This window comes from Fundulus heteroclitus, chromosome 16 (assembly GCF_011125445.2).
Source record: "Fundulus heteroclitus isolate FHET01 chromosome 16, MU-UCD_Fhet_4.1, whole genome shotgun sequence".
Classification (NCBI taxonomy): Eukaryota; Metazoa; Chordata; class Actinopteri; order Cyprinodontiformes; family Fundulidae; genus Fundulus; species Fundulus heteroclitus.
In genome coordinates this window covers 33236029-33252377 of record NC_046376.1, presented here as the reverse complement: position 1 = coordinate 33252377, position 16349 = coordinate 33236029, and the positions used below count along the sequence as shown (strand labels likewise).

General features: G+C 40.8%; 1 protein-coding gene across 5 annotated transcripts in view; it reads left to right on the top strand.

Annotated features, from left to right (window-relative positions):
* Positions 1–16349, top strand: part of si:dkey-16p21.7 (serine/threonine-protein kinase BRSK2) — a 45811-nt gene that overhangs the window by 19145 nt on the left and 10317 nt on the right. Inside the window, exons 9-15 of one of the 5 annotated variants that reach the window (XM_036148527.1) lie at positions 3879–3910; positions 5736–5900; positions 7568–7665; positions 8745–8901; positions 9030–9090; positions 11932–12544; positions 14620–14668. In XM_036148527.1, coding sequence (XP_036004420.1) covers positions 3879–3910; positions 5736–5900; positions 7568–7665; positions 8745–8901; positions 9030–9090; positions 11932–12544; positions 14620–14668 — 1175 coding nt within the window. Of the gene's footprint in view, positions 1–3878; positions 3911–5735; positions 5901–7567; positions 7666–8741; positions 8902–9029; positions 9091–11931; positions 12545–14619; positions 14669–16349 lie in introns of all 5 variants that reach the window. The other 4 variants (XM_012882915.3, XM_021308781.2, XM_021308783.2 and 1 more) reach the window with 4 other exon arrangements.

The window sequence follows — 16349 nt, the reverse complement described above, 5'->3', positions numbered from 1 at the left end:
AGGCCCCCCTCCCAGGGAGATCTGCTCTCGGCCAATCTGAGCCTGAAAACCCTGTATTGAATCTAAGTGTTAAAATTACCAGCTAATATTAAAGGATCTTTAGAGCCAATCCGATCCTGGTTCTTCCTATATCAAATCAAAAAGGTGCATAAACCATAGATCCTTGTGTGTCTGAAGCAAACAGTTTCCATTTTTTACCATAAAACCATATTGATCAACATGATGTAACATTAAAGTGTAGATCTCATAACACAAAAAATAAACATGTGAGTCAGCGGAACAGAGCAGTTAAACAAACAGCAAAACAATATGAGAAGAGTCTGAAACGTCAAGAACGCAAAGTTAAGGAAGCCTTCAGGCCATTCAGGCACAAGGCAGAAAATGATCTAATCGCGCTTAGGGTCTCTTCAGGCAACTCCTCCCGTTGAAGAATAAGGAATCAGAGTTCTCTGGCTTCTTCATCCCCAGTCCTCTTCTTGGTTCCTCCTCGCAGGCTGGACGATTGAGCTGGATAGTAATTAATGTTCAGTTCTGGATTGGGCCATGAGCATTTTATTTTGCATTTCTCTCTAATAAAACACTTTGTGAAGATGGTCTGCAGACACGAGTCCTTGTTTCCACTGGAGAACAGAAACAAGGTGTAATTAGTGTTCTTATCAAAACCCCCATTCATGTGTCATTTATTAAAACATCCTCCAAGCACTTTCACATTCAAGATATTTCTGTCCACAATTATTTAGCTCTCAGAATTCTGCAATTTAATTATTAGTTAAAAGAGTAATCTTTAAGTTCAAATGTATCTGCAGTAAATTCATAGTAATTCTTAACAGAATGCTTTTAATGTGTGTCTTAACTGTTGTTGTCTGACAGTTGAACTTCTCTGCAACATAAGTTCATCAACATATTTGTTTCATGTCATTTCCCATTTATTTTAAAAAAACAACTGAGAAAAAGAAAGCCTTTCCATGTGAAAGCCTTTTCCCTCTTTCTCTCTCTTTTTTTTTTTTTTTAAAGAAAGTGAGGTGCTGTTCTGCACAGAGAAGACAAAATATTTATACCATGCTGTTACTGTTGAAGGACGCCAAGGTTCTACAAAACAAAGCAGCGAGCAGGAGAGCTTTTTGAAAACGTTCTACAACCAAAGCTACTTCAGCAAATTAGAATTAGTTCCCAAATTAATCCTAAAATAAAGTAAACCTTACATTGTGTACATTGTAAATTTTTATTTATTTATTTATCTTCTTAAACTGAGGATTGAGGACTTTGATTAAGAAGTTCTTGGATGAACGCGTCTTTGCGTTCCTACTTGTTTAGGCCTCGGTAATCTGATCTATGATCTATGTATTCTGAGTGCCTGGTCAGGAAAGGTTAAGGTTCTCTGAAGCTTTCTGTTTTCAGCAACCCTGAAAACCCAGAACCCTTTACAGTCAGTGTAAGGTGTCAGGTGACCTGTGGGACCACCTCGTCGTCCCTCTGGTTCCACCAGCTGTGTCAAGTCCACAGCAGCTCGTCCTGGGTGCAATGCCCCAGGGGTCTCCACACCCCCTGTGTGAAAGTCTCTCATTGTAAGGATCTCACCTTACGTCCCGTTCAAGATGTTCTTTGCACAACAGGAGTTCCAATGTGGGGTGTCTTTGCTGCTTTAATGTTCCTCAGAGAAAACCTTCATTCACTGATACATCTTCAAGCTGTTACCCTTTTATCATCACAGTCCCCAACCATCCTGACCAGATCCAAAATGTCCCCATAATTTAATCTAATTGAAGTAATCTTACTTATTTTCTGTATGTAAGACGATAACCATTAAATTATCCTGATCTAAAAGCTGTCAGGTTAAAGGTTTGCTAAACTCAGTGTTATGTGTTTTTTCCCCTTAGGATGTTTAACTGGTTAATAAGATAAGATAAGATAAGATAAGCTTTATTGATCTCACAGTGGAGAAATTCACTTGTCCCATCGGCTCAATAGTCAAAAGTCAGAAGAAGGTGTCAAAGTAGGTAAGTAGAATCAGTTAGATACAGTTATACAGCTATATACAATATACAATTCTGTACACTCCTATGTATAAATATGTTATTGCACATATGTTATTATACAGTTTATACAGGACTATTGCACAGGCTTATTGCACAGTTTATACAGTTTATACAGGAAAGACTATTGCGATATTTGTGTTCTAGTTGAAAGATATTAAATCTCCATAAATATTGTAACCATTTTACACTGATGCTTTAATCCTAAATTTACCCATGTTAGTTAGTAAGATGTGTCATTATGCTAATTTTATTGCAACATTGCCCATTTTAGCCAGTAACCTTTTCTTTGTGTTTTATTGATGCCTGCCAGAGTAGCAGAAATCCGCTTACTCTAAGATGTTCATTAAATAAAATGCTATTTAAAAGTTCACAGCAGCTTTATCCACATGAGATGTTTAAAACACTTATACCATCTAAAATACAGGATGAAATAATCACCTGGGAGGATTTTTCATCTGTGCTTAAGGAGCAGAAGCAGATGTAATCATGTGTTTCAGAGGAGCCTGTAAAATGAAACAGAGAGACACAAGTCTGGTTAGTCATACAGCCACAGCAGCACAGATTTAATCAAAGCTGTGAGTTCGTCTGATGAGCTGTTGATTAATGGAGCCTGAAACCAGGTCAGACTGTCTCTCTCCGCCTCTGTCTGTTTGCCATGTATCTCCACAGAAACCAATGCAGTTCATCAGGAGTTTGCGCTTGGGTCTCAGCAAACCACCAGTTAGTAAGAAGAGATCTTTGATGAGCAAGTTAACAAATGCATGCTGGACGCCGGCCTGTCTCCTGACGTACGGACGCAGCAGACCTGCATTTTTCTGTGTTTCCAAAGCAGCAGCTGCTCCGTCACTCCAGCCCCCAGAGAGTCCCTGATGCAATGGTTTCCACTGTGTGCATTTCTGCTGTTATACTAACGTCTAAGGGGATGAAGGACAGCTGCAGAAACACTTTCCTGGAGGTCATGCGGACTGGAGGAACAGTCTGTAGTTAGCAGATATAACAGGCCTATGCATCACGTTATATCATGTTTAGTCTTACTAATTCAACAGAGTCATTGTACTGCCTTCTGAAAGTATCTATTCCCCTTGAACTTTGTCACTTTAACTCCTTTTGCTGGCATTGATGTGATAGACCAACACAAACTAGTGCATAGTTGTGTAAGGGGGAAAAAATAGTTCATGGTTTTTCATTGTCTTACAGATACAAATCTGAAAAGTGTTGTGTGCATCTTTATTCAGCCCCCTTTACTGTGACGCCTCCACATAACATAGATAAATCCAGCTGTTCTGTGAAGGCCTCAGACATTGGTTAGAGAAGATTAGAGAAGAAACAGCATCATGAAGACCAAGGAGCACAGCAGCTCAGGGAGAACACTGTGGAGATGTTTAAAGGTTCTAAAACAATGTCCCGAATTTTCAATATCTCCCTGAGCTCCATTTAAAGATGAGTACAACTTCAGACCAAGCATGATATGGCCGTCTACTTAACTGACAGGCAGAGCAAGAGCATTGATCAGAGAGCCATGGTAACACTGGAGGAGATGCAGAGATACACAGCTCGGCTGGGACAACTATTAGTTGTGACCTAAACAAAACAGAGCATCTGTCGCAAGACAGATCGCAAATGCTCTCCACCCATTCTGAGCTTTTCAGCCAAGAAGGGCACAAGCCATGCAGGGGGGTGGTGAATATAAATGCATCCCACACGTTTCAAATTTTCATTTGTAAAACTTTTTGCGTTGAGCAGTTGCACAAAATGCAAACCTAAACCCAATGTTCAGATTGTTTTACACCAGTAAAACAGTTTTATCAGTTCTCTAACATTGTTCAATGTCTTTTCTTACAGCTAGAAGCAATACAAAAACACACCTGGTACCTGTAAGTACATTAACATTGTTTTTGGGGTTTTGGGATAATAATCTTCTGTGTTCCTTTCCTTTTCTTCTTTTCCAACCACTTTCCCTTTTTATTGTATTAATCCTTTAAAATACCCGATGACTGGTTGTAATGTGTGGTTCCATGTTTCACGCCTCTCTGGTTCAATGTTCAAAAAAAAAAAGCTGACTAACAGAAAAGTTGTTTAAAGCAGCTTTTCTTATAAAGTAACACTTTGGGTGCTTCTCTGGTACCATACGGTGCATAGACTGGAACAGGTTTTGGTCAGCAGGGATGTCATGATCAAGATTGTTTGTCCCTGATACTAACCTCAGACATATAAGATTATTTGCTGATACCAAGTCTCCATCAGGCTTTTTTCTCTTTTACATCTAAATACCATGTGGACATAAAACTTAGTACCTTATGTGTGATTGTCACACAGAACTTTGAGGGACTTGAAATGAATGAATGATCCTGGGGTATCTATCCAGTGCTGTGAGGTTAAGCAGTGACGTTGAGTTAAATTCTGTTGGGGATTCACATCAGATAATCATCAGCAAACGTTTTAAGTAGTGCTGTTTTGGCCAGGTAGTATGGTGGTCCCCCCAGCTGCAAAAACCGGTGCAAACCTTTATTTTCCTCCACACTGGTGAGCTGATTATCAACATTCAGTCACCAGTGTTCTGATTGCCGTCCTCTGGAAATCTTAGCTCATCTGCTGTCTTCTCTGGTGTTTTGCTTGTCTTTATTGACTTTCAGAGTTTGTTGAGTGAACTTGTGGCATTCGAACCGTGGATCTACTTCATTATCAAATGAATAAATACCCAAATTGCCAAGATTTGCAAGTCGCATCTGAGCTGGCTTACTTTTCTTTAAAGTAGTTCCTAATAGCAGACATAGTAGTAACAGTGATGGGACTACACATTGGACAGGTACTAGAATCAAGGTTAACCAAGATTTCAAAGTTAATTCAAAACTGTTTCAAAACTACCAAGACGTTGCATCGTATTGTTTCTATGGTTTAAATGACCTCAAATGGAAGGCCAGAGGAAGAGCTAGAGTGACTGGAGTTTCCTCTGGCTGTATAAAGCATGGTGTAATGCAGCAGTGCCCCTTTTCATGTGATGCTGTGCACTGCCAGTCAGCTGACTAAAAGAAGCCTCCTAGACCTTCGCCTTTGAGAATACACGTTTAGCTGTTTGAACATGCACTATATTACCGCAAGTACTTGCTCATCCATTCAAATAAGTGAATTCAGGTATGCCAATAGCGCCATTGCCACAGGTGTCTAAAATCCAGCCTGCAGGCTTCCAGATTGTTTTTAACATCACTTTTAAGCTGAGCGCATTCCAGCAAGGTGCCATGATGAAAATTCTTGTTCAATAAGAACATTGCTGAAATGTCATCAGAACAAAACAGCCCACAGTCAACTCTCAATGAAATCGCTTGCAAACGTAAAACACGATATGGGTCAATGCATGCTGAGGTCCACGGCTATTTCTAGTCATGACAAACAAGGATTTTACGATATACAGCTCATATAGAAATGTATCCCTCTATTTGTTCGACATTAGTAAAATATCCTATTCATTAGAGGTTTCTCAATGGCATTGCTTTGTAATCATAATAATTGCATAGGTGATCTGGGTTTTTGATAATAATAGATAATATGTTAACCCTCTCCAGGTTTTTGTTTTTCACTGCTCTGCTTTCATTGACAAATACAAGTCTGTAAACCCCTCACCCTTACCCTAACTATGATGTCTGTCAGTTTGTCTTCTGAAAAACACGGGCCAATCTAAAGCTACTGCCTCTCTCCTGCCAGGGGCGGACGTAACGAGCCTTGCCCAGAGCAGCCTCCTCCTCGCCGGGTGTGTGTGAAGAGGATCCTGTCCCTATCGGAGCTAGACCCAGACGTCCTTGAAAGCATGTACTCTTTAGGGTGCTTCAGAGACCGGGTGAAACTCACACAGGACCTTACAAGTGAGGAGTGAGTACATGCAACCCATTCAGCTTTTCCACTCTGACTTATTGCACTGCCGTATTAAAGGTAAACACTGTTAGGAGTGTGTGACGAGAAAGAACCCAAACCTAACCTGAGTTGTCTTTATGCTAGTTTACCTGTGGTTTTCCCATTTACAGCAGCCTGGATGGAGTTTGCACAAATGCTTACATGTGTTGTGCTTTCATCATTGCTTTCTCTCGTTCCTCGTTACCTCATCTGTTTCATTGTAGCCAGGCAGTTTTGTGCTTCATTACCTGCCTGAGTGGACAGTAACAACAGCATCGTTCTCAAAAGGACTTCTTGTGTCTCCCTCCACGTCCATCCTTTGACGTCCCTTTTCTAGGATGTGGATTTTTACTCACTTCATTTTAAAAGCTGCAGCTGTGATTGAGAAGAGAAACTGACAAATAGCTCACTTGCTGTGATTATTTTATTTTAGTGGCAGTGGATAAAAAGCTTGTTCCTAGTGTTTTTGGTTTTCCTTTAGTCATCAGCACTCTCGCCAGCATCTCTGGATCATCTCAACTCCGTGGATTCACTATTGACCTGATTTAGTTTGTTCTTTCAGTTTTAAAAATCCGCTGCCTAACAGGTGTTCAAACCTCCAGAAATGTTTTCAGATTTAGTTGTATTACAGCTCCACTCTTCAGTGTTTGTAATTGAGATTTTATGTGGAAGACCAACCTAAACTAAGTCATCATTGACAATAAAAGGCATATTTATGACTGTTATCAATAACAAAAATGTACGCGATGTGTGGATTCGCAGGGAGAATGTTGTGAAGTAGTAAAAAGCAGGGTTAGTATCCCAAGCTGAGGAAATTTCAATAATCTCCCTTGAAGCTTTAACTGAAAACAGAAAGGTTGAGGCTGCAAACCCACCAACACGTGGCTGTCTAGCTAAACTAAACGGCCAGAATCTTCTAACTTTTTGACTCTCAAGCAAAATGCTGTTTGGTGGAAAAAGAAACACAGCACATCACCCTTTCTGCACCATCCTGGCTAAAAAAGGTGGCAGCATCCTGCTATGGGATGCCTTTCTTCAGCAGAGACAGGGACACTCTAAATGTACAGCCACAACTACAACAGGATGGTTTTAGATTAAAGCATATTCAGGCGCTAAAGTGGCCCAGCAGAAGGCAAAAGACTTAAAAATTCCTGGAGGTTCTCCATTGAATCTGACTGAGCTTGAGCTATTTTACAAGTCCAAAGTTTCATTATGTACCACTTTGTGTTTATGTATCACATAAATGACATTGAAACATGTGGTTGTTACTTGTCAAAACGTGAAATTTGAGGCATCTGAAGACTTTCAAAAGGAACTGTAAAACATCTGCAAAGCAGCAAAATAATTGTTTCCCTAAGAAAGAGCTACTATACATTATGCTAAGTCTAAGGAATTGAATTTGAATACCATAAGAAAATTCTGTCTGCAGTGATTAAAAGAGGGCCTCATTGTCATTTAAGAGCAACATCACAAACCACAAACCCTAAGCCCATTGATTGGATCTAGAGTTTCCTCATTATATATGCATATACGGAAATGACTGCCAACCACCCCATATTTCATTTCACTAAAGTTGTGTCCCACTCCTTGCTCCTTGTTTTTGTTGTCAGTTTGTTTCCTTTGTCTCACTGTTATTCTGTATACAGGGACAACCAGGAGAAAATGATCTACTACCTCCTACTGGATAGAAAAGAGCGATACCCAAGCTGTGAAGATGAGGATCTTCCACCCAGAAATGACCTTGGTAAGAGAAGTTTTTCTACAGTTTCCATGTGATCGTATGAGTGAAGATATGCATTATATTAACAGGAACTCTCAGTTTTCCTAAACTTTAATTTAGGGGTGCTTGCATCAATGAATGATTTGCATTTGATTTTCTCCAATTTTGTAAATGTTGACCTCTCAATCTACCTTTTAACTGACTACAATTTCTCAAAAATACCTACAACTTAATGAATTTAAAACATTTTTAAGCCGTGCTTGAAAGTATTTACAATAATAGAAGCAAAGGTAACGTCAGACTGTGTGCATGAAAGAGGAGTCGCAGTAAACAGGGTTTTTAGACTAAAGTTAATTTTGATTACAGAATTCACAATTTTAACTGTCTGTATTATCTGATTTTTAGTGATTAGCGTAACCAGTTTGGTTTGTATAACTAACTGGAAGTGTCAATCTTTGTGTGTATTCCTGATTGAACGCATATCCTTACCTTACATTTCAAACTTTTAAAGGCTTTCAGCATCTGTCACGTCACTGTGAGATTTCAGCAGGTGCTTTAAAAGGATAAAGCCATGTTGCTCCGATATGTTCAGCCTTCCTGTTATTTCCTTAAGTTACATCAGAATTCTAAGAAATTATCCTGACCATGGCTAAAACAGTGCCGGGCTAAAGATTCTCCCAAAACCTAGCTTGTGTTTTCTCTGCCACTGTTTGTCATTTCCACTCAGTTAAAAGCCTCTTCATCTCACATTTGAAAATATAGGTTATAGAAAATATAGAAAATATAGAAAATAGCATCCTACACCTTCTGTGAATTGTCTGACTTCATTTTTAAACACCTTACTGATACTAAAACAAATAACTTTGAGTCCGCTGTCCGGACGTCGTTTCAACTTTCACACCAAAGAGTGTTGGGGTTAGTGGGAAATGTCTACACTTAAACATGGTGCGTTCAACGATCATAAAAAGACTGGCTCTTAAAGCTCAGAGCTACACCAGCTGAAAATCAGCTGAATCCGGATGATTTATAGGTGCATCTGTACTTTTATTAGATGTACTCAAACAAAAACTTCAAATTCCATTTCTGTGGTGTTGGTATTGTTGTCCAAGACCCACCCAGGAAGCGTGTGGATTCCCCCATGTTGACGCGTCACGGCCGTTGTCGTCCAGAGAGAAAGAGCTTGGAGGTCCTCAGTGTCACAGACCAGGGGTCACCCACCCCGCCTCGCAGGGCCCTGGACACTAATGCTCATAGCCAGAGGTACAAACAGATTCATCCTCACCATTTCATGTGCGACAAAAAAAGTCAACAAGACATGTTTTGATTGTTTCATCTTGAAGCTCTCCTTATAAACTCTGACATGCTTTACTCTTGGCCATCTCCCAAAGGTCTCGTTCAGTCAGCGGTGCGTCCACAGGGCTGTCCTCCAGTCCTCTCAGCAGTCCCAGGGTAAGGACTTTACATTACTGTGCTCTGTCGTTCCGTGTTGAAATGCACATCTTGCAAGAACACCACAGCTTCAAGTTAAGGAACCCTTGTTTCCATTTTTGTATGTGTCACAGCTTGAAAAGCCACAAATACACAAGATGTCATGGTACATTAGTGCCTTTTTGCTTTAGATATGTCCACTAAAGAGTAATCACCTAGTTTGTCTTATATCTTGCCAGTGCAAATACTGTATTTTATGATGCACTTCTCTCCTTGTTACATGACATAATGGGAATACATGTAACATATTTTCCCATAATATACGCAATATATTAATTTTTATGTAAGGTTGTGTTAAGTGGTTTTGAACAGGCACTGTCTTACAAACAGTAAATTATTTTGTGAGATTCAGGCTAAAGGTTGCTTTATGCATGATTATGGACACAACGTCTGCAGCATTTTTGCTCCGTACAGCTCTTCCCCTAGAGTTGCACTTTTCACCTAGGGCAGTGTTGTGCTCCTACACCAAGCGTACTACACCACACTACACATAGCAGTAGAAAACACAGTTATTTCCAACTTTAAGCCAGTGACTTTCTTCAAAGAGTGATGGTGATTTCTGTCCAGGAACTGTTAACAATTTGTTGATCACATCTTTTTGGGCCAAATTTTAAAGATGTCTTTACCTCTGCTGACAATAGGGTGCATTTGAGAACAATTTTAAGCATTTTTTAAAACTCCTTAAAACTGACTCTGAAATTTGAGTATCGCTTAATTAGAGGTTTATTTTTTACAGCTGTTTACGTTTGCATTACAGAGTTGTTTATCTGGTCACCATCTTCTCAATCAGGGCTAAAATAAACAGCTTAGGACTCAAAAGGTATGCCCTGTGGATCGTGTAAACCTGAACAGTTCCCCAGGTCAAAACAATTCCAGAATGATTACCATAAAATTCCATTGTCTGTACCTGCTAGTCTTTGCAGGGTCAGGTCAGACACACAGGACAAACAACCATGCATACTAAGGGCAGTTCAAACTTACTAACAGGCAGGTTTTTGAATTGTGGAGTATCTGGCATGCACAGGGTGAACATAAAAATTCCGTACATAAATATTCCAGGTGCGGATTTGAACTCAGAACCACTGTGCATGAGGCTGAGACATTATTTTGCAAAACCCCATCTTTTCTGGAGGAGATGGGAAAATATGTGCGTTAGCCATTAGAAACAGAAATTATCTGAGATCAGAACTTGATGATAGATTTTTGTCACACTCCTGGTATCTAGCACACTGTAAAGTAAAAAAAAAGCACATTTTATAATGAAATTCATTACATCTTACCCATGTTTCCAAGATTCACCTGTAATTTACGGTGTCTCTACAATTTTTCCGACATTGTGTGTGGGACATACAATTGTGACAAAATCCCTGTAGTCTGAGGAACAAACCCACTGGGTAAGGAGATCAGTTCTTTCAATCATCTATTTCAAGTCTGCCTTTGAAGTGTGTCGACCAGATAACTGGAGAATACTGTAAACTGAACGTAAGCCAAACATGTGCTTCATTATGCTCCTGCAATCAACCTATAAAACTTCCACTAGTCTTCCAGATCACCTCTCTGAAGAAGTACCATAAAGAGGGGTGTTCACCAATGAGAGGTGGTCTTCTCTTTTTTTTTTTCCTTTTCTTTTCTGAGACTATTGTTAAATTGGACTTGAATACATAAGGTCTTTTAGTTCCATATCTTTCCACCAGATCTCCATCAGATTTCTGGGGACTGCCTGTAAAATCTAATTACCCCATACTAGAATGATGACATCAAAAATCCAAAACCTGTCCAGAAACACAAATTGCTGTGATTCAGCCAAGTCTGAAGAAAAAGATGCTGATCGACAGTCTCACCTAATAGTACTGGAGGATACAAAATGATCCACAAAAGAAGACACTGGCAAGGCAATTATTAGACATCCTGAACTTTCAATGTCTTGATTTAATTCACTCTTCATGGTCCACACCAGTGTGGACCATGAAGAGTGAAAAAAACATCAGTGTTTGACAGTGTCTAACATCAAGCAGTAAAAACAGCAGTGTACTGTTCACTATCCCTTCCAGTTGCCAGCTAGGGGCCAAAAAGATAAATAAATAATCTTGAAGGAACCAGTTGAATAAAGCAAAGACAATAAGTTTTTTTTCTGGGTGATAAGATTCCAAATGAGTCTCATATAGAAGAGTTTTTACATATAGACGGTACATCTCCTGAAGAGCTAAACTAATTAGTATCAGGATATATTAACAACTTCCAACCATACATTTGATATAGCAATACAAACGTTCAGATTAGTTGGTAAATTAATAGGATCTAAATAACGTTAATTAAGCTTTGGCCTAAACTAGTCGATCAGCTTTGGGTTTGATGGAAATTTGCTCTTGAATAGGCCCTATCTTGAGCAAGTGGTAGCGTGAATCCTTCATGAGAATGTATCCCTTCCTAGTTGGAGTTATTCTACCAGTTCATTACTACACATCACTCACTTTGATAGAACCAAGCTATTCCTTTCACATGTATTATCTGTAACTATCAGTTTTTTTCCAGGATAAATTTCCTGTGCTGTGACGTTTGCCTTAATAATGCTTGCTCAGTCTGTTTGTACTGGTCATGTTGTTCCGGCCCCCTATTACATTTTCATTTCGGACATATCATGCTGTTCATGTCTCAAAAGGGGCAATTTTCCACTTTGTGCATCTAATCTGGTCTTGTTGATATTTTCAGTCCATGAATCACATTTCATGACCATAGCTTCCTGTCTCATCTGTCCACACCCCTTTCCCTCCTTTCTTGCATCTTTTTCTGTCTGCCCATCAGAGTCCAGTCTTCACCTTTAACCAATCAGAGGTCACCCCCACCTCCACTTCCTCCTCCAAAGACCCCAAAGCAGGAAGTGCCACCACTCCTCGACCCACCCGTCCGGTGCCTGACCCAAAAACCCAGACTTTGCCCTCTAAGGGTCCTGCTGACCGGCCCCAGCTCCACTCCATGAAGTCTCTCCCTCTCCAAACACCACGCTCTCCTTCCCCCTCCCCCTCCCCCAATCTCTCTCCCATCCCACGGTTCTTCAACTTCCCCTCTCCTTCCATCTTCAGGTCCAAGAATGTCCACTCATCCTCTAACTCATCTGCCACCCCTTCCCCTGTGTCGCAGGTTACACCGCAGGGCTCGCCTCTACCAACCCCGCTCGGCACGCCCGTGCACCAAATCCAACACCCTTCCTCCACCACCCCTCCCTCCTCCTCCTCTTCGTCCTCTTCCTCCAGAGTGGATGGAGCGGGCGGTGCCTCGCTGTCACTGACTCCACCCTCTAGCCCAGGAGGGAGTGGCAATTTGGCCGCCTCGAGCTCCACCCACTGGAGGACGAGGCTTAACTCGTTTAAAAACAACCTGCTGGGTTCTCCACGCTTCCATCGGCGCAAACTGCAAGGTGAGCAAGGTTCTAAAGAAGGAAAATAAGAAGTTGTTGTTGCATCCTTAAAATATGCTCTGCAGCTAAGTGCTGACATCACTATTCTATCAAGGAGAGCTTCATATTAGCCGAACAGTCTAAAGAATCTCTTCCTACTAAATGTAGTGCCATTACGCATGTTTTTAAGTTATTTAATGCTTAATAAATAACTCTCGGTCTGTTAGGTATTGGCCATTGAATATCAGCCCAAACAGTTGATATTAGGACAATAGTTGAAAGGATTATTTGAGCGCTGGCATTCTTTCAATAGTACACTCTGCACACATTAGTGTAAATTTCTCTTCAAGTATAAGAATTTATTAACAGAAGCAAATGAACATGCAGTTAGCACCAATAATAGAACGCTGGGTTCTATGATTCAACTCCTCTCTACTAGGCTAGTGAAACTTAACTAAACTACTAAGCAAAATTAAGATAAAAAGAAGCTCAGGAACTATGTAAACACATAATAACAAAAGGACTAAGTTAATTAGTTTAAAACCATCATCAGAATGATTCAGTGAATCCTGGTTCACTGCAGATCTAAGTTAGAGAACCAGAGTTCATCTGAAAGAATATGGAATGAGATCAAATTAGTTTAACTAATTTAGAAGAACCTTTGTAAGTGTTCAACACATTCATAATGTAAATTCTGAATTAGACAAATCATTATTTGAAGAAATACCATTTTAAAGAATGATTTTGTAAATAAAAATCAATAACCTTTAGGACACCTAGGGATTTATTAATGTAATTATTTCTCTTGGAAATAATTCAGACTCAAATCGGTAACTTAGGAAGCTAGAGGGCACTGTAGCGGACAATTCAACTGGAAATGACGTGTCCGGGCCCATTGTTTACATTAACTTGAGTTTACCTTAAAGTTACATAAAACACCATTAAGTTGACATTAATGCTTCCTATTAATCTTGTAAAAACCCTCGTAGTACCATTGAACACAACCTGTAGTTATGTTTTACCAGGGTATTAACGAGTTATTAGAGAGGCTAATTTCAGCTAATGCTAGCGGGAGCTCGGTGTTCACTTAAAAATACATTTAAGCCATATTTTGTCATAATGAGCGGACCGGAACATACAAACATCAGTTTTCCAACGGTGAATGAAATCCTTATGGAAATAAAGTTCTGACCATAAAACATCATCATAGCATTGATTTAAGGTCACTAGCGGGAGCTAGCCTGTAAGCTTGGTCTTTCTACTCGATCAAACCTTTAAACAAAATAGTAAAACACATTAACAATGACATTTTTTTAAGGTTTCCCTGCTTATTCTCTGCCAAACCTCTGCCTTTGTCTAGCAGTGCCGACAAGGCAGTCCGATTGCAAGAATGCTGAAGCTAGTTCAGACGGCGGAGAGCAAGCAGCTAGAAAAGGGGAAAAATCTTTGTGAACCACGACCTGGGATGTGCTTTACATGGGCTCCAATCGACTGCACTCGAACTGTTCAGTGTGGGGAACCCTGCATGGCAGCAATGTTTCCTTAGGCTTCCTGCGAGGCCATGGGTGCCGGTGTAGAGTTAAATAGGGTCCCAACGTTTAAGCACCATGCAGCTGTGGTGAAACTGCTTCATGTGGTCTCGGCTCAGCTTCCTGCAAAAATTGAGGAAAATTACAAAAGCCGTTTCTGTTAAGGTTCCTTACTCCGGCGTCTGATTATGCTGAAGACAGACTGTTTGTGGGTATCTGAACCCCATTCGGATCAACCGACAGATAGATCGCTTCCACTCCAGAGTGACTGGTGACCAGAGGCGGAAGAGGAAGATAAACCTGTGCGGCTAGTCTTTATACAGTGGGCCCCCTGCTGTGAGAGGCAGTCCTTGGGGGAAGGAGTGACTGCAGCAGCCTTAAAGTCTTATGTTATTTTCCTGTTGGCTGATTTCAAAACATAAAGGAGGCTGGTCTTCAGCCTGTAACTGTACTAAGCAATGCCGCGTCTGCGATAAACTGTGATTTGAGCAATTAAATTAGTCTGTCATCAAGAATCTTCTCAGACATTCACTTTTTATTCCTTTCTCTCTGCCTGTGTTTTTTTAGTTCCTACATCAGAGGACATGTCCAGTCTGACTCCAGAGTCCAGTCCAGAGTAAGTAAACACATATACTGTAATTTGTTTTCTATTTCACATGTGGGGTAGTTGACAAAAACATTATAACTTTTTGTATGTTAATAAAACGTTTTACTTGTATTTAAAGGGGTGTAGTCCAATGTTCCCCCTAATTTTTCATGTGTCTGAGCATTCATTGGACCTCTGTGAGCAACATCACATGTGCACACTGAGGCTACTACCTGCCCAAAACCTGAGCTTATAACACATTACATGGATTACTAGTAGAATCAAATTACAGCAATAATTATTTTTAGATGACTAAGTTCAGATATAACTGATTTAACCCAATTTAACCCAATTATAAGACAAAAATCGTGGATGTATATATGTTTAGCTTTAGCCTTCAGGACAGACTAATCTGGATTCATCCTAAATAAAGACACTAATGATCTTCTGTCGGAACCTTACTTTTTTTTTTTTTTTTTTTCCCCAGTGTCCTGTCTAGCAATGTGGCAATAAAAATTAATATCTTAATGCCAAATAGAGCTCGACAGATTTTACTTTCACAAGTGGAGCAAACAGCTTTCGCCATAATGCTCCGCTTGATTTGTGCGTGTAAATAGCTTTATTGTGATTCCTGCAGGGAGAATTTCAAATTATATGGACACTACAATGGGAAAGTAGGAGAGTAAAAGAAAAAAAAGAAGAGATAAAAAAAGAGAAAGAAGAGGTGAAAGAAAGAAGAGATAAAAGGAAGAGAATGATAAAACGTCCTCTGTCTGCTCCATCACCTGGAAAGAGACACAAAAAGAACAGCACAACCAACAGACATAAAGCAACAGATACAATCGTGTAACACCTTGATACCATTGCTAAATCATATGTATTATTATTTAAGCTGACATGTGTAATGTGATACCTAAAAAAAAAAGTAAAAGAAAGTAAATAAATTATAGCCTTTCTGTATATAAGTGAACATTTAATACATGGGACCCAGCACCTGTGGGAGATTGTGAGAGTGCACTAGTTTAGGTGAAAATTATCCAGAAGGAAATGGCTTGATAGTGATTGTGGAGAACCGAAGACCCACCTTCCCCGAGCACAGAGACAGGGGTCAGGGGACCCATAACCCCGGACTCCCAAAGGGGTCCCCAAAACAGTGTGCCCAAGAGGGGCCTTCACAGGAAATCTGCAACCCCCCCCCCCGAGGAAAGAGGAGAGACGACTCCGAGGAAATCCCCCAGCCACCGCAATGCTGACGCCCCCAAGAGCCACGGGGACGAGCCCGTGGGCTCCGCCGGCAGCCGGCCGCGCTGAAGTGGTCCTGGCCATGGGCCCTGGGGGCCAGAGGCCCCAGGGGCGCCCCGCCCCCGCGGCAGGGGCCCCGGCCGCCCCCCGGGGGGCCAGGCCCCACGATGCCACCGCCGGGAATGGGCCGGCGCCCACCCGGGAACCCGCCCCAAACCCGAGGACCGTCAACGCGCCAGAGGGTCAAGGCACCCGCCAACGCAGCGGAGGAGGGCAGGACGTGGGGGGATGGGCTCCGCACCTATCGGAGACTTGAGATGATCTTGGGAGAGGGAGCGGACCGAACCCAAACCTGGAAAAAAAACAAAAAAAAAAAACTCATTCACACCATCCCTCCCTTGTGCCCCACTCGCCACACACAGACACAAAAATAAATAAATAAATAAAAAAAAATAAATAAATAAAATAA